The sequence below is a fragment of the Balaenoptera physalus genome (assembly GCF_965194825.1).
Source record: "Balaenoptera physalus genome assembly, chromosome: 1".
NCBI classification, from domain to species: Eukaryota; Metazoa; Chordata; class Mammalia; order Artiodactyla; family Balaenopteridae; genus Balaenoptera; species Balaenoptera physalus.
The window spans coordinates 186,962,179-186,980,586 of NC_138882.1; the positions used below are offsets into that span (position 1 = coordinate 186,962,179).

The window sequence follows — 18,408 nt, forward strand, 5'->3', positions numbered from 1 at the left end:
TAAAAATAAAAATAAAAAAAAAAAAAAAAAAAAAAAAAAGCGTTCTTCTCCGGCCCTACCTGTGAATCCCTCCCCCGACCCATCCTGGCCCCAGCACCTCCCACCCCACACTTCCCCCACTGTTACATGTTAGAGGACAGGGAGGGTCAAGGAAGGGGTGGAGGAGAGAAGGCACACAAGGAACTGCGGCCACAGAGCCTCTTATCTCTGCACAGATTTTCATTTCTGTTCAGCTCAACAAATCAGGTCCCAATGACCGTGGGACAGAGAGGATGCCAGAGACACCTTCTTTAGGCTCTCATGGCTGGAGGGATGTTGTGCAGATTCAGGCCCTTGTCCTGTCTTAGGGATTGGCCCTGGCCTTAGAGATTCTAAGAACCTAGTGCAGCTTACAACCTACAAGACTGTCTTGAGAAACAACAGATTTTCTTTGAATGCAATAGTTTCTGCAGGACGCTTATTACTTACTGTAACTCCCTGACTATAACTGTTCAGGAAAAGGGGTGTGCCGGTTCCTTAGAGCCTGGGAACTGCTACCCTGGGCAGCAGGGGCCTTGTCTGTCTGCCCACCCGGACGTCAGAACGACCAGAGGTTAAGGAGGGGTCCGTCATCACTGGGCAGGGAAATTTGCTCTGGTTCTCGGATCGACCATGTGACAGGCAGTGGCTGGTTCAATAGCCAGGCTGATTGTGAGGTCTGGGTGTGGACTGGAGTCCTGGGGGTGGGATGGGCAAGGTCTCCTTCTTCCAGCCAACAGGGGAGACATAGTCAGAGTGGGGCTTCAGGCTGGCTGCCTGTGGTGGAAAGCAGGCCCCAGACTGCCCCTGAGTTGTGACCAGTTGTGAAATAGAATCCATCTTTTATGGCAAGGCAAGAAAAATTTAATCATAAAAATTCTTCTCTGCCCTTTGGCCTCCCCTCTCCCCGCACTGTGCATTGTGTGTCTGCATTATGCATTGACCAAACCTCCCCCATCAGCAGGAATACCTGCTCAGCCATAAACAGCAACATTCTCCCAGCATCAACAAGACGACTCCTAAAAAGATAGCATTCCTTCTTGGTCTTGTAAGGGATCCCATGACCCACTGCGCCAGCGCTTAGATCTGGATTACAAAAACTGTCAATAATACGTCATTTAATGTACAGCCCTGTCTCAAAAAACTTATATAAACTGTGTCTTGACTTCCAATGGGTGGAACCATTCTCAAAGCCTTCTGCGATGCTCTTCCCGGATAATAAGCCTCAAATTTGGCTCGAATAAAAATTTCCAATTCTTTCTTAGCTTGACTGATTAAGTTTTCATTGACACGAGGGAGGCAGGCTGGAGCCTCCCAGCTCAGGCTCCAAGCCCACGGCTCACGTTCACCCCCGGTCCTCTCTGGGCTACCCAGGGCTGGGGCATTCACACTGCTACTTTGTGACTCCCTTTTCCCAAGCTGTGGGGCTGCTGGGCCCAGCCTGGAGGGAAGAAGGCTGTGGGGAGACCAGGGATGCCTCCTGCCAATAACTAAAGGGAGCCTTAGGGCGAGAGTGCTTTATTCTGAGTATCCTCAAAGGCTGGGCCTTGGACCGGTCAGGGAGTGGGCGTTCCACAGGGACAGGGTCTGCCTCCATTCACAGGGAAGAACCTCCAGCAGTGGGAAGGGCTGTCCCAGCAGGTAGGGGGCTCCCTGTCCCCAGAGGCTGGCAGCCTAGGTGTCTGGGGCAGACAGGTAAAGGGGGAGCCCCTGTCTTGTGGGGAGAGAGATTGCTCAGACCCTTCTGCTCCAAGGTAATCAAATCTCAGGGAGAATTTCCTGAGCCTTATGATTGGTTTTTAAGGGAACTTATGAAATTTTAAAGGATCAAAGTTTTGTGAAGGGCCCTGGGGTGAGGGAGCCCGTCGTTCCATTAACCATATGTCAGCATCCTCATGTCACAGCTGCAGAGCCCTTCGGGGGCGGGGGGAGTGGCAGGGGGAGCAGAGCCCTCACGCCGTCCGGGCACAGGGAGTTCTGACCATCGTCCAGCCCGTGTAAACTTCAGGGTCTGGTGTAAACGGTCTCTCACAGCATCCAGCCTCTCTCCAACTTTCCCCAAAACATCTGAGCGGTTTCAGAAACTACCCTCGTGAAGCCGGAGCCAGCCTCAACTTCCTCCAGAGAGTGAGCGGCCTGGTGAGTAAACAGCAGCTTTCCCGGGGCTGGCTTCCAGCGGGTAATTCCAGCATCTGCAGGCTGCCTGCGACTCCGTGCCCCGGGCCTCATCTGCCCACACTCCCTTTCCAAGACCACTTGTTTGTTGCCATGAGTCTGAGAGCCCTGGGGAGAGCAGGAAGAAGACCCAAGTCAGGGCACTTGACTCCTCAGTGTGAAACGTAAAAATCCTGAAGTCCAGACTGAACTACGAAACGCTCTTTCTTTTCCGGCAGAATGTCTGGGTGAAACCAAGTAGTTTTCTGACACCCACACCCCCATCATGGGTGCTGAGAGGCTAGAGCCAAAGGCAGGGCCTGGCACCACCAGGATCTGTGCACGTGGTAGATCTGGGGAAGACGCATCTTTGGTGGCCCAGGACAGAGCACACGGTGCCCACAGAGCGGGTAAGGACCCGGGAAGGGCCCACGGTTCCCCTTCTCCATGCGGGGAGGAAGCCCCCCTGGGCGAAGCAGAGCAGGCCCTTCTCCAGGCAGCAGCTGGGTGGGCAGGGTCTCTGGCCGGGCAGGGGCAGCACAGCTGCTAAGAATCTGCAGGTATCTGGGTCCCGAGACGCCTCCTGCTGCGGAGACAGTGATGTGGCCTGGACCCTGGGCCCACCGCGGAGGCTACAGAACAGGGAAGGACTGTCAGCCGCAGAAGGCAGGGTGCCCAGGCCCTGCTGGCTGGCTGTTGCCCCAACACACAGAGCTGTTCAGATCCAGCCCCTTGGTTGTCTCTGCCGCACAGGCCTGGGCTCCCCAGGGTCTGGGTTGGGGGGCAGCTGGGTGGGGAGGCAGGTACAGACCAGCAGAGCCTCCTGCGTTGATAGGCTGGGTCTACCGCTGGATGCTGGAACTTCACCTCAGGCCAGATGGGCCTCTGCCACCAGGTCGGTGCTACCAGCTTGGTGCCACCAGGGTCACCGTGGCCTCCCAGAGGCGCCCAGCTGCCCTCTCAGTCCCAGCCCAGGCCAGGCCTCATTTCCCAGAGGCGGTCGTGGGCAAGGGGTCCTCCTTCCCTTCTTCCTCCACCGAGAACATAACGCCCCCACAGCTGCCCGCCAGTGGTTCCGTCTCCTGCTCCGGGTAGTGGGGGGCGCGGTCCACCTCCAGATCCTCCTCGAACTCGGGCCCTGCCGGCCCCACCGGGCCCTGGCCCTCAGGCACCTTGGCCTTCACGGTCCCCACAATCACGGTGTCGGCCTTCATGATGTAGATGTTCTCTGCAAGGCAAAAGGGTGGGGGAGATGAGGCAAGGGCTCCAGCTGGATGGAAGCAAGGAGGCAGAGGAGGGTCCCGGTCCCAGCTCTGCCACTTCTGCTGTGTGGCCTCAGGCAGACGGCACAGCCTCTCTGATACACAGTAGGCCCCTACCGACTTCACAGGTAGCCTGAGGCTCAAAGGAGATAAAACAGCTAGGAACTGTGTGCTGAGGGGTTAAGGACTGGCCCATGTATAGGAAGCGCTTGTGATTTTCTCGACACTTCTGCCGAGATGGGGTAGAAGAGAAGAGAACAGGGTTAGGAGAGAGAGGAAGCCGTGGGGAGAAGTTGGGGAATGACATTGACACCAATAGCACCAGTGAACACTCGCAGAGTTTAGCCTGTGCCGGACGCTGTTCCAGATGCTTTTCACACATTAGCTCCCGTATCCTCGCATCACTTCCACAAGGTAGATAGTCTATCGTGATCCCCATTTACAGATAAAGAATCTGGAGCCCAGAGATGTTAAATGACCTGCCCAAGGTCACCAGGTAGTTAGTAGAAATCCCCAAAGAAACTCCACCCTGCCCAGCTGCCCTTTCAGTTCATATCCACGTGCCTAAAGCAGAAACTTGGGCGGGGGGTGGGGGGGCGCGGGGGGTGGTGGCAGGGGGACAGCAACATGTCCTGGTTTGCCTGAGATGCTCCTACTGGTTTTAGTATTGAAAGTTCCACATCCCAGGAACCTCTTCAGTCTGGGCAAACCCAGACAGATGGTCACACCCTACAGAAACCTCAACCCTGTTAATAATCACCAACAGCCTGTGATCTGGACAGCTTTGCAGGGGCCGGTATATCTTGATGTTTATTGCTTATTGCTATGTGCCTGCCTAGCACATAGGGCCGCTTGTGTGGCTCGCGTGGATGAATAAGCAGCCCAGCCTGTTAGAGGCATGATCCCCCGCGGTCTGCTGACCACCTGCTACTAGGGCTTTGGAGTCTCAGGGGAGCTAAGTAAGGTGCCCAAGAAGCTGGGACGTGGGGAGCCTGGCCTTCACCCAGGTCAGCTGACTCCAAACACCAGCAGCCCAGCTTCTGATGGCCTTGAGCTCAGGGCAGGGTGCTAGCTCCCAACCGCTCAGTCCTGGAACTCTCTCTGGAGTCTGAATGGGGAAGCTCAAGAGGGAACTTGAGCGCTAGGGTGGGGCAGGGAGCTCGGGATCCCTACCTCTCTGAGGAACACAGTTACACCCCTCTGATTCAGGAACCCCCCCCCAAAGATTCTGGGGGCCCCCGCACGCTCAACCCCATTGCATAATGCCAGTTCTTCTGTTTTGGTCTTTGATACTTCCAGGATAGAGAGAAGTGTTCAAAATAGCAGTGAGAACTAGAGGGAAGGCTACAAGCGTGAAACAAGCTATGGGCTGGGAGCCCCCGCTACACCCCAAAAGAGAGAGCGTGGCCTCAAGCCACATACCCTCCATCAAGACCTGCAGGTCCTTTGCCCTGAGAACCTGACAAGAAGGGCTGGCAAAAGATGGGAGCCAGTGACGGTGAGGCAGAGGGACCCCAGGAGGTGAGAGAACACAGAGGAGGCCACACAGTGCTAGAGGAAATGAGACAGACAGACAGACAGACATAGAGGAGTAGGGGTATGGAAGAAGAGGGGTGAGTTTGTCCAGGGAGAAGCAGCCAAAGCTGGGGGCCGGGCTCTCATCCCCTCACATTCCTCGGGTCCTGATTCCTCTAGCTCTATCCCCCATCACAGGGCTGCCCACTCCCCAGTTGGGAGAGGAGGGTCTTCCAGAAGTTGCTTGGACTTCCTGCCCCACCCAGGGCTCCAGAATCCAAGGAAGTTGTCCTGGACGGGGAGGGGTATGAAGATGAGGGGAAGGGGCTCCCCCTGCCTGGTGCCCAGGGGTAGAGGGGTAAAGTGCAACCAGAGTTTGGTCCCCTTGGGAACTGGACAAGGGGCCACTCCTCTAGGGAGGTGTCAGGAGAACAAAGGGCTCACCATCTCTTGAATGTCCCAAGAGAATCTCCAACCTGCTTACCAGCCAGGCTTACAGGCCTGGCTGCCCACGCTCCAGCCCACCTGGGAGCCTGGTGCCTCCCTCCCCCCTCCCCCCCAAACACTCCCAGAGCCCCAGCCCTGTGGTTCCAGGCACTGCACTCAGCATTGACTCAAATGTTCAAATTAGGACTTCTCAGGAAATTTGCAGGAGATGCCTGCAGCGGTATTTCCCAAAATACATTCTTTTCCAGTAAAACATGCTGAAAGCTACAATTCCAAAAGTTTCAGTTTGGTGCTAAGGGTTCTGCCCTAAAGAGTTCTATCCACCAATCCCTGCCACACAAATGTGTAGGACGATCACAAATGCCTCTTTGGAATTATCTCAGTGATGGTTAACCCTCCAAAGACAGAGATGGAGCCAATTAAGGCCCTGCCCCCGGGGAGCTAACAGCCAAGTGGATGGGGGTGGGGGTGGGGAAGGAGGCTGCAAACACACACTGCTGGGTGCTGAGGACACTAGGAGGGGAGGCCTGGGCTCTGGGGCCGCACAGCACAGGGGTGTCTCCTAGATGGGAGAGTGGAGAGGGCAGGGAGGGCTTCCTGGAGGAGGAGGCAAATACACAGGGTCCTCAGGACATCAAGAATTAACTAGATTCAAGGAGGTGGAGTTGGCTGTTTCAGGTGAGAAAGCAGCGCCCCCAGAGCTCAGAAGTGAGAGAGGGCTCCGTAGATTAGGAAACTGACATTGAGTGGGAGGAGCAGACCTGTGGGGTGGGGAGGTTGGCAAGCCTGGTGGGGAGGATGCAGCTTAAATGCCGGAATAAGAAGCCTGGAATTTACCCTGCAGGTACCAGGGACCCCCTGGAGGGCTTCAAGCAGGGGTGTAACATGGGCAGGTATCCATTTTGGTAGAAACGCTCTGGTTGTAGCAGGGTGGAGAGGAGGGGAAGAGAGGCAAGGAGGCCTGCGGGAAGGGAAGGTTCGTCCTGGCTGGAGGGTGGCTGCAGTTCGGGGCGCGCTGGTCTCCGGGTTCCACCACAGGGTACTGATGCGGACAGACCGGGGGTTTTGGAGCCTGCAGCCGTGCTGCCACTTGGTAGCTGTGTGACTGGGAAAATCACTTCTCTCCCCTGAACCGCTGTTTCCCCAATTGTAAAAAGGAGGGAAAGACCCCATCCTCAGAAGGCTGTGTGACAAGAGGTGACGAGCGTGCCTTGCCCAAATGCGTCAGCCAAGCGGTAGCTCTTACTTCCCTGATGTCTCCCTCCATCCCCCTCAGGGGCCCTTCGTTGGGGGCTGGGCTGGCGGTAACTTTCCCTCTAATCACAGCAGGCACCAGGCAGGGGGAGCCCCACCCCCCAGGACAACTTCATGCGCACCATTTCACGAATTTTCACGCTGGGCTCCGTGAAGTCAGAACTCCTGCTATTCCTGTTTTACAGAAATTTACACTGGGATGAAGAGGTGGAGCAAGCGGCTCGATACCCCTGAGAATGGCTTAACTCCTTCACAAAAATCGTCTCCTACTCATGAGGGCCAGTGGAGGAACCCCTGCCTCTTCCTTGCTGGGCCTTCCGTCCTCAGGGTCTCTAGCCCCTGCTGGGGGCTCAGGGCCCATCTCCCCCTGCCCCTGAGCACCCCGGGACCCCCCCAAACAGGCCGACTCACCAATCCTGTTGTTGGTGTGCTCCGTGGTCCCTCGGGGCTCGGGAAGGTCCATGGGGGTGGAGGGGCTGCTGGCTGGGCTGGCCTCCAGCAGCTGCAGGCTCTCCAGGTTGGGGCAGGTCTCCACAGCGGGGGGGCTCATTAACCCCTGCTCCTCACTGCCCGGCTCTGCCACTGACACCCTCCTGATCAGCTGCAGTGGGCACAGAGGAAATGGTGCTGACGCAGGATGCCCCAGCCTCCCCCAGTCTCTGAGCTGGGGAACCCCTGTTTCTTCATCTCCATAGACCCCAGTGAGTCTCCCTCTCTGCTTTAAAGCCGTCACGCGCTACCCTGGGCTTCTCAGCCTTGATAGCCTGACACACCTGAGTGTGGGACCCTGTGAAGTCACGTTGTTTTTAACTTGTACTAAATAACGATACTGTCAGCATTGCATACAATGCTTACCACGCGCGTGGCCCTTGACATGTGTTAATCCTTAACAACCACTCTACAAGGTGGCTAATATTAGCACCCTCCCCATTTTACAGATCAGGAAACTGAGGCACAGAAGAGTCAAGTATCTTGCTCAAGGTTAGTTGGTAAGTGTCCGGCCAGTGCTTGAACCCCACCCAGTATCTCACTTTGGAATCCATGCACGTTAGCCCCAGTCTACAAGTATCAGCTCCAGGCCCACCCCAACTCCCCTGCTCCTGGGACAGCAGCCTTTTATGATCACACAAATGTATTCTAAAAACAGTTATGTCTCAGGAAAGTGTTGGTTTCGTTTTTCACTTTTCTGTAAGTGCCAAGGAGAAGTGCTCTTGTAAAATGTTCTAATGTAAATACCATTTACCTTCAGCCTTCAAAAGGGAATGAGTTTGAGTAAGGCAGAAAGTATAGCTACATAATCCTGAATATTCTTTTTTTTTTTTTTATTCATTTTATTTTTGGCCGCATTGGGTCTTCGTTGCTGCGTGCAGGCTTTCTCTAGTTGCGGCGAGCGGGGGCTACTCTTCGTTGAAGTGCGTGGGCTTCTCACTGTGATGGCTTCTGTTGTTGCAGAGCACAGGCTCTAGGCACGCGGGCTTCAGTAGTTGTGGCTTGCAGGCTCTAGAGCGCAGGCTCAGTAGTTGTGGCACACGGGCTTAGTTGCTCCGCGGCATGTGGGATCTTCCCGGACCAAGGCTCGAACCCGTGTCCCCTGCATTAGCAGGCGGATTCTTAACCACTGCGCCACCAGAGAAGTCCCCTGAATATTCTTTTAAAATAATTTGAAGTCCAAAAGACGGTATTCTTGAACATGTTACTATTAATGCTTTGGCCCACGTGGCCAGAAGATATTTGATTATCTTACAAATCGTTAAATACCTTTTCATGAAATTTCTTGGCCTCATTACAGCAACCTGTCTGACCCGAGCATGTCTGAATGTGATCTCCCATGATTTGAACTTGAACTTGTATTGTGGTTCCATCTATTACGTTTAAAAATAAAGGATGGAAACCGTTCTCGTGTACGAAAGTTTGAGTTAAAAGAAAGTAACAAAAGAACTGATAAGTGGAAAAAAAAAAGCGGGCGAACCATACACACCTGAGACCCAGCCCACGTGGTGTGCTTTGTCCTGCTCCCCCCCTCAGCTGTGGAGGGCAGTGCCCCTGATCTCCCCCGCACTGGTCCCCGCGCTGCCCCTGGGAGGCTGGGCACAGAGCAGGGCGCCAGGACAAGCCCGATGAGGGCCTGTTGTACGCGCCGCATCTTGGGTGGTTGCCGGATCAGCAGCAACGTGTACAAAGCCCCCAGCCCAGCACCTGCACACGGCGAGCACTTCGTTCGTAAAAGGCAGGTGAAAACGCTCTTGCTAGGAGGCAGCTCAGGGTAACGGTTCAGAGCACCAGCCTTGGAGTCACACAAACCAGGCCTCAAATCCTAGCTGATCTATTTTCCAACCGTGGAACCACCTTTCCTGTCTGGGCCCCCGTTTCCTCTTCTACACAGTGGGACAACAGTACCAACCTCTGTGTTTTGTAAGGACTACCCAGGATAACTTCAAGAAAGCACAAAGCCAGGTGCCTAGTTCACCGTAAGTGCTCCATATGAGAAAGCTCAAGTTTCAGAAGTTTGTGCTGCTGATTTGACATCCCAGCTTTGAGACCGAGACTCACGGAGGAGTGATGGAGAAAGGGGGGAATGAACACAGCCTTCCCTCTGACCAGACCTGGCACCCACATGGCCAAAACCAAATCCACTGTCTGGCAGGCCCTTCTGGAAGTCCCCGGCAGGATGAGCCAGGAGCCAAGGCTGCTGTCTGGGGTGGGGCTCCGCATCCTCGGCCAGGGCCTGGCTCAGGCCCCACTGTGCTCAGTGCTCCCTGCGTGGGGCAGACCCGGCCTGAACTTGCAGGGGAACCTGCACCTGGGCCCTGGGAGGGCTGGGATCCACGCAGCCGCTCTCAGAACCAGCAGATCTGCTAGGGAAGGAGTCAGAGTTAGGGGCACAAAGCTGGGGTGGAGGCAAGGGAGGGGCTACTTACTGTCGGGTTCCTTCCGGGCCTGGAATCTGCAAGAGCAAAAGAGCAGTGACTTCATCAAGGCGGGTCTGGCAGCTGCCTGGCCCTGCCCCCCCCCACCTGTGGGCAAATGCCCCCTCCACTGCCCCCAGGGTGGCAGCTGGTGCCTCGGTCAGACCTGGAGAGCAGTGGACGGGTTTCAGGCCCAGGGCCCAGGGGCTCACTTCCCAGCGGCAGCCAGAGAACGGGGGAGTCACCTCTCTTCCCTCAGCACACCGGACCCCCTCCGCAGCCCACCCACTCCCACACACGCACAGGAGCGGCTCAGGGCGGCGCGCACCCCGCTGGAGCCGAAGACACTTCTGCTGGGTCAGAAGTTGGTCCGTGGCTGCTGCTACCACCTGGTGGCTTCCAGGGGCCGGAGAGGCCAGAACCCCCCGGAGCACCATGCGAAACTCACACGGAGGACCCCTAGGTGATAGAGAGCGGGTGACAGGTCCTGAGGACCTTTTCTTAGACCTGCATCGGACATGCCTAAAGCCAGCGGACCCCGGAGCCCTTTTGGTTCAGGCCAGCGTGAGTTCGGTTTTCTATCACGTGTGCCTGAAATAGCCCACGTGACCAGTCTCACCGGTCATCCCACTCCCTGCAATCCCACCCTCTGGTGGGCTCAGTATGCAATGATCCTTAGGGCACGACCTTTATCTTCTCATCCCGAACGCCACCCTCCTCTCCAACTTTCCTCTCCTATTAAACTGGGCTCCGGGTCGTGGCCAAGTATATGTTGACATTTAATCACGGCCCAGTGGCCACCTGGGAAAGCTGGAGATGGTACCAGGCACCTGTCTAAGCCAGGGCGAGTCAACTCCCAGGAGCTGACCGTCCTCTGGGGGCACACGGCCTCTTACGACTCCCGAAGAGGTCACCTACAGAGACCTGGATTTTGTTGCTATTCGGTGTGCACACCTAACCAGAGAAACCTCGTGAAAAGAGGCCAGCATGCCAGCTAAGTCACCTCTGGAAGACCGTCTGACCTCAGCCCTTCTAGGGAATGAGCATCCCCGAATCCTAGCAGAAACGCTCACTGGAGGCCGACTGACCACAATAATACAAGACGGGCAGTTTGAACCTGCTGTGTGGACACCAGGTCAGTCTGGGGGACACTCTTCCATGTCCCTTTTAAATGACCATCAGCAGGTAAAGTGTCTAAAGGGGAAACGGATCAGAATAATGGTCAAAAGAAGCACATGTGTAAAATGACACAATTCTTGACTCTTGATTTAACAAATCTGGTAACTGCTGTTGCCAGCAGAGCGGTCACCTTGAGAGGCCGTGGCCCCCTCCCACGAGGCGGCCACTGTCCGTTGCCCAAGCCAGCGCTTTGAGAAACACTGTCTGGCCTGAGGCACATTCTTTTAAATGATGTCAGTGAAGCCAAATCTTCGTCCTTTGAGAGTGATTTTGACTTTTGCAAACAGCCAACTGTCATTTGGCAGCAAGTCAAAAATAGGAAAAAAAGGGTGTGACCAAGTAACAAGACAAAAGAAATTAAAATGATAAAATGCAGTCTTGGAGAGGACGTGGGTAAACAGGAACACAGCTGCTCGTGCCCTGTGAACTGGTTTCCTCTTTCTCAAGAGCCATCGGGCAATGAAAACTTCACACACTTTGACCCAGTAATCCCTCTTCAGGGACACACCCTCAGGAAATAACCCGAAGGAAAGCGACCAGCCTGTACACAGCGGTGCAGTTTATAATAACCAAAAAATGGAAAACAAGACAGGTGCCAAACAATAAAGCAGCTTAGTCCTTCATCACAGGCCTTCCTAGCAGTGAAACCCCAGCACAACATCTTTCACCTTTCCCAGCCTTTAGTTCTCTCATTTGGAAAAGGGGACAGATCATGCCAACTTTGGAGAGTTTTTATGAAGATTAAATGAGATCTCAAAAGTGAAGGTGCCCAGGGATTAATCACGTGGAGAGCATAAACCCTTGATATGTTGTGATGAAAATAACACTGAACCCGTATGGTCTTCCTCTCCCAAACCCACAACTCCAATCTAATCAGGAGAAAAACACTAGACAAACTCTAAACAGAGAGCCATCCTACAACTTAACCGACAACCAAGTTGTAGGATGCAACTTAACTCCTCAAAACTGCCAAGGTCAGCAAAAACAAGGAAAGCCAGTAACTGTCACAGGCCAGATGAGCCTAAGACATGATGACTAAATGTAATGTGGTGTAGTGGGTGGGATCCTGGAGCAATGAAAGGACATTAGGCAAAACTAAGTAGATCTGAACAGAGTATGGACTTTAGTTAATACAATAGTAATGTATCAGTATTGGTTTGTTTATTGCGACAAACTTACCGCACTAATATAAGATGCTCATAATAGGGGAAACTGGGTGTGGGCTATACGGAAACTCTCTGTACTAACTTCTCAAATTTTCTGTAAGTCTAAAACTTCTCTAAAAAATGAAGTCCATTTAGAATTTTTTAATTAAAACGTTTAAAAGGGAAGGTGACTGGGAGGCCGCCTAGCACATAGGGGCCCCAGGATACTCCAGTGGCTTGGCAACTCCCTCACACCGAAAAGAAAATCAGCATTCGATACTGACTCTCGGAAACAAGCATAAAATAACATCAAGGTGAAAAGGCAGAATCCAGAAGGCACCAACATCGGCCTACAGGCGTGTTACAACCCTCTTGAGTACTTTGATAAAGACCTAGAACAAATCGTGCCAAGTACAGAGGTCAGATTTCATAAGTGCTTTTCCCCTAAAATGTCGCTTCAGTCCACTGTCTTCACTTATTGGTATCCTTGCTTTTTGGAATAAGAACAATTTTCTCATAAAATATGTCCAGCATCCCAGGACACAAGTCCAGGGACACACGCACTGGGCATCGGTGGGCCCCTCCCCCCTTGGGGAGAAGTGCCTGGTTTCCCAGGGCTTCTCTGAGGGCTGCTCAAGCCAAGCACGTGGGTTCTGACACCCAAGTTATCCGTCCCTTCCATTCCCATTGCTCTCCCCTTTCAGTCCCATCCCCTCTCTGGCCTGGGGTCCCGGCTGCTGTGGAAAGCAGAACAGACCCAAGGAAGGCGTTTGGCAACAAGCACCCCTAGATTCAAATCCAGGACAGGGCAGGGAATTACAAGCTAAGCTGGGAATATCGTAGAATAAAGCAGTGCTCCAGTGAATTCCCTGGCGGTCCAGTGGTTAGGACTCGGCACTCTCAGTGCTGAGGGCCAGGGTTCAATCCCTGGTTGTGGAACTAAGATCCCAAAACTCTCCCATCTCGGCCAAAAAAGGAAAAAAGAAGAAGAAAGAAAGGAAGGAAGGAAAAAAGGAGGGAGGGAGGGGGGGGAAGGAAGGAAGGAAGGAAAGAAGAAGAAAGAAAGAAAGAAAGAAAGAAAGGGAAAGAAAGAAAGAAAGAGGAAGGAAGGAAGAAGAAAGAAAGAAAGAGAAAGAAAGGAAGGAAGGAAGGAAGAAGGGAGGGAGGGAGGGAGGAAGGAAGGAAAGAAAGAAAGAGAAAGAAAGAAAGAAAAAAGAAAAAACAAGTGCTCCAAACACAGAGGATGGGTACCAAAGGACACAACAGCCAGCTTGAAGGGGCCCCCACTGGCCTAAACTGGGAAAATTTGAGCATCAAATTAAGTAATGATGGCAGTACAGTAAGAGAGGAATCTATGAGTGCAGACAGATATACATACAGAAATGGAGCAAAGTTGATGAGGCACCAGTTATTCACAGAACCTCAGAGTACTTAGCAATGACCACGGAGGAAAGAGGACTTCATGGTGGAGAAGCCTGGCAGACACCACCCTAATCAAGGGCTCATGGTGAACATGGCGGGAAAGGGACAAGGGGAAACCTGGTGGGGTGGGTGCCTCACTCCTGGGACCCTCCCACCAAAGACGCACCACCTGAATCCAAGCGTGAGGAAACGTCAGGCAAACCCAAGGTGAGGGCCAGCCACAGAATCACTGGTGGAATCTTCCAAAGTGGCAAGGTCATGACCGGGAGGGAAATCCAGACTGGAGGGGACACGAGACACGACCGCCAAATACAGTACGAGACTCTGAACTGCGTTCTTTTGCTCTATACCACATTATCTGGATCAATGAAGAAACTTGACTGGGGTCTGAAAATTAGTTGGTGGTGATGCATCAAAGTGAATTCTCTGATTTTGATGGTTTTACTACAGGCGTGTGAAATACTCAGGTACTCAGGGATGATACGGCATTAGGTCAGTAACTTACTCTCAAATGCTTCAAAAAAAATAAGTTCTCTGCACCGTCCTTGATACTTTTCTGTACGTTTGAAATTGTTTCAAAACAAACAAAAAATTTTTCCAACTTAAACCTGCCTGAAGTAACAGATAAAGTGATGGGTATAGTGTCCTTTAAAAAGGGTTAAAAGAATTTCAATCAGTGTTTCTCAACCAGGAGTGACATTCCCCTCCAGGGGAAATTTGGCCATACCTGGAGACATTTTTGGCTGTCACAGATGGGAGGAGCTACTAGTATCCGGTGTGTCTAGAGACCAGGGAACTGCCTGACATCCTGTAATGCACAGGACAACTCGCTTGGCAAAGAATGATCCCATGCAGATGTCAACAGTGCCAAGTGTGAGACCCTTTATGCAAAAATCTCACCACCACCACCAACAAAATCCTGGTTGGTCGTACTGCTCATTAATCAAGTGGCCTTAAACAAGTTCCTTCATCTGCCTGTGCCTCCGCTTTCTCATCTGTGAAATGGGGATAACAGTGGGCGCCTCACAAGGAGGAGTAAAATGAGAACACGTGTGTGCCTGCCACCAAGTCAAATCCATTCAGAGATGGGGGTGAGCATCAAAGGGGCATCTGCCCAGATCGCTGATGCGCTGCTTACCGCACCAGGGGCTCCCCCAGCCCTGGAGCTCCGGGACCGGGAGGGCTGGGGCAACCATTTCCATCCCGCTTGCCTTTAGTCATTTGAGCAACTGATGCTGGTCTGAAAGCTGGGGAGGGCAGTTTCCGTACCCAGCACAGGGCCAATAGGAAGTGCCCCACGGAGACATGAAGGAGCAGATGAGTGAATAAAGGCTCCTGCACCCCCCCAGCCCCCACTGCATCCACCCCGCTCAGTCCATATGCATCCTGCCCCCTGCGGCACCTCCTTCCTTCTCGGGCCTGGGAACCAGACCCCCAGGGACCCACCGGAAGCCAGCGGGCCAGAAACGGCCCCAAACAGAGTGGCCACCGCTGAACCCCAGGTTTGGTTCCTGGTAGGTCTGGTTTCTTAAGGAAAGGTGCTTTCTGTCTTTCTTGCTCTCTCTTTGTCTTTTTTTTGGTGTGTGTGTGTGTGTGTGTGTGTGACAAAACTGCTATCACGGAGGTTTGAAGAAAAAAAATAAACTTACAGCAATGGAAACTCTAATACTAGAAAAATGTCAAGAAAGCAAACGCGGGTTTCAGTGAGACACTGAGCCTGACAGCTCACGGAAAAAGGCTTGAAATTGTCAAAACACAAAAACCCCCCTTGCGAAGGGAACGCAAGCACCTGCTTGTGAAACTCATCAAATCCAAAACATGCCTCACCAGACTGTGTTCAGGGGCCCAAGTCAGAAAACGTGCTACAGCAAGGCTCTCCACGGGGCCTGGGGACCTGGGGGGCACGGTCTGAGTTGACCGCTGGGCTCCAGGGTGGGCACTGGGTGGTAGACAACCTGGTGGGGAGGAAGGAAGGGGGGGCAGGACTGAGCCCTCTACAAACAAGACCGGCCGACTCCAGGACCAGCGCCTGAGTCTGGTGTGGCCCCTACAGGTGGTGTGGCCCCGGGTCTTGTCTCTTCTTTATGGAATGAAGAGCATCCCCTGCCTCCCCTGGGGCTCCTCAGTCAGTGAGTCCCTTTGTGGGAGCCTGCCTTGAAACCAGAAAGGGAAGTTCAGACCATTTGTGTCCACTCCTTCCCCTGTGGTCAGGGCCTGTACACAGTAGGTGCTCAATCAATGCTTGTGACATGCTGAGGAGGACGTTGCCCTGCCTTGAAAGAGGCTGCCCAGAGGAGAGGAGACACTTGGCACAAGATGGCTGGGGTCCCCTCCCCCGAGGTGAGAGCTGAGTCTGCTGCCTGGATGGGTGGAGCATGGAAGGCTGCCTGGAAGAGGTGGTTTGGAGGCTGGCCAAGGATCAGAGAGAGGAGTTCAGAAAAATGTAGAACTCAGGAAGGCCTGGGATTCCTGCTGAGGAAAAAGGTCCTAGACACGGGGGGGCATCAGCAAACAGCAGCCACTATGTGCTGAGCTCTGACTACGTGCAGGTGCCCCGCACAGCACTTAACAGGCCCATCGCGATGGATCCACACGCCCGCCCTCTGAATTAGACCCCACTGTCCCCATTTTACAGATGAAGAAACTGAGACACAGAGGAATTAAGTAACTCACCCAGATCATGTAGCTCATAAGGGGCAGAATCAGGATTCTAGCCCTGTCAGCCTACACCCACCCCCACCCCGACCCCTATGCCCTCAGCTGCCAGCAGGAGGGAGGGGGTGAGGGGAGGAAGGGAGGAATGGGGAGGGGAAAATAATAGGGAGGCTGGGAAGGGGCGACAGAGAGAAGAAGAGAGGAAGGGAAGGCCTCTCCTGAGGGCACAATAGAGGCAAGAATGGAGGATAAGGTGGATTTTTGAAACTTCATGCCCGCACTCCATCCAACGCCGAACAGGGCATGTTACAGAGTTTCCACCCACATTATATTCCCACCACAGATGAGGTTGCACAGAAAGGAGGAGCAGCTTGTGGGAACCCCTACAGAGTGAGCCCCGAGGGAGATCCAAACCCATGGTCCAGAGCTGCTGTGTAGCTAGCTGCCCGTAGCCGCTTTGGACCTCTGGACACTCACCCACAGGCTCCAGCTTGGGCTGGAAGGTCTGGACTGGGTAGCACAGGTGGAGCTCTGAAACGACAATGGGAGGAAGGCTAGGGATGCCAGGCTCAGACAGCCTCAGCGGGCAGGGCGGGAGAGGGACCCAGGCCAGGCTAGGACAGAGCACCCTGCCCTCCCAAGGCCCCAAGGACACATGCACTCACTCTGCCCCATCCACTTCCTGCAGCCCCTCCGGTGGCACAGGAGAAAGGAGCCAAAGCTGACGACCACCACCAGTGTCAAGGTCACCCAGAAGAGCACAGGTCCTGGAACACAGAGGCGCCCTGCACTCTCGCCTGCCCTGGCACTGGTGGCCCCCAAAGTCTGCATCATGGCGGTGAGCCGGGGCCCTATAGCAACCACACAGGACAGCCCTCGCCCCAGACTACTTCCTCCTGGACACAGCCTCTACTGCGGCTGACAGGACCTGGTCCTTTGCCAAGCCAGGACAGAAACCCAGATCCTGTCTATGTCTATCTTGTCCAGCGCTTACCCACCTGTCCTTCCTCACCTGGCTCTAGGAAGCCCATTAGGCCAGGCCAGGGGGACTCCAGAGCCCACGCTCTTAACCACTATCTGGATATATTTCTTTACCACTTAATACTTAACTTGCTTTGCTACTTTTGAAAATCAATATATAGTTATTATCCTTTAAAGTCCATTTTTAGATGTTAAAAAAGCATATGCCAGATAAGTGCTTCTCAAACATTCCTGTGCATATGAATCTCCTGGGGACCATGTTAAAATGCAGATCCTGATTCAGTATTCTGGCGTGGGGCTGGTAACTTGCTTTTCTAACAAGTTGCTGATGGTGCCAAGTCCAGGACCTCTTTGAGCGCCGCTGGCCTGAGAACTACTGCCACCTAGTGTCGAAGAGTAGAACTGCAAGTCCTAAAACGCATGGTACTGAGAGCGACCGTCTAAGGGGAGCGGGTAAGGCTCCTGTGTACTGTACACTGCTTACTACCCTGCATGGTATATGCTGTTACAACGTTACAGGTGAGAAAACTGAAGCTCAGAAGAAGTAAGAAACTAGTCAAGGTCATGAAATCAGTCACCAAATATTTTCTGAGCAGCAATTATGGGCCATGGGGGTGAAGCTGTGAATAAAATCCCTGCTCAGAAGAATTAAGGAATCATCTCTAGCGAGTGACAGAGCCACAGCCCCAGATCAGGAAACCGGAGACGTGGGGTCAGCCTTGGTCCCCGCCCCCCCCACCCCCAAGTGGCTGCTGTCGCCTAGTGAGAACCCTCCCTCCTGGTGGTCCCCAGGGAGGAAGGCCCCGTTTCATGGGGGTGATCATTACCTGAAACCAGAGTGGGCTTCCCTGTGGAGGAGAAGGAGATGGGAGTGCTGGTTGAGATAGAGGCGCGTCCCCGCACGTGGGTGACGTCCCCTCCATGCTCCTTACCAGTCAGGGAGTCGGCCAGGGAGATCAGGGAGGGGGTGGGGCTGCGGGGAGAGAGGCCAGAAGTAAGAAGGACACTCAAGATGGAAAAGGAGGCCTGAGACCCCAGTTCCCCTGCCTACAGCCTCTGCCAGGCACTTTGAGGGCAGGGCCTGGGTTTCTAGGCCTTCGGGGCTTCCATGGTGCCAACACAGACCTAGGCTCACATTCTCCAAAATGACTTGTGGGCTTGGCCCAGAGATCTAGCCCAAGCCCCACTTCCACTCCCAGGCGGCTGCCCCCCGGGCATCCCCTGGGTATGAAGGGCAAATGGAGAGAGGGGGCCAAGGAGTCACCTGGCGGGCACCCCGCTGTCCTCTGCGTTGGTGCTGCAGTTCGAGTGGGTCCCCGGGGGAGGTGGCTCATAGGTGGTGTCCCTCTCAGCCGTACCTGCAGGTTAGAATTGGTGCCAAGGACGGTTACCAAAGGGGAAAGGGGGGAGGGAGGGATAAACTGGGAATTTGGGATTAACAGATACACACTACTATATATAAACTAGATA

The 18,408-nt window shown here is 53.8% G+C and overlaps 1 protein-coding gene across 2 annotated transcripts in view; it reads right to left on the bottom strand.

Annotated features, from left to right (window-relative positions):
* Positions 1-2,575: 2,575 nt before the first annotated feature.
* The window catches only part of TNFRSF8 (TNF receptor superfamily member 8), a 45,744-nt gene continuing 29,911 nt past the window's right edge, over positions 2,576-18,408 (bottom strand). The window contains exons 8-14 of one of the 2 annotated variants that reach the window (XM_082468694.1): positions 18,203-18,296; positions 17,766-17,911; positions 16,623-16,724; positions 16,435-16,488; positions 9,569-9,594; positions 7,062-7,251; positions 2,576-3,400 (exon numbers count right to left, since the gene is read on the bottom strand). In XM_082468694.1, the coding sequence (XP_082324820.1) occupies positions 3,156-3,400; positions 7,062-7,251; positions 9,569-9,594; positions 16,435-16,488; positions 16,623-16,724; positions 17,766-17,911; positions 18,203-18,296 (857 nt within the window). In that variant the 3' untranslated portion in view covers positions 2,576-3,155. Of the gene's footprint in view, positions 3,401-7,061; positions 7,252-9,568; positions 9,595-16,434; positions 16,489-16,622; positions 16,725-16,799; positions 17,912-18,202; positions 18,297-18,408 lie in introns of those variants that run through there. The other variant, XM_082468693.1, reaches the window with a different exon arrangement.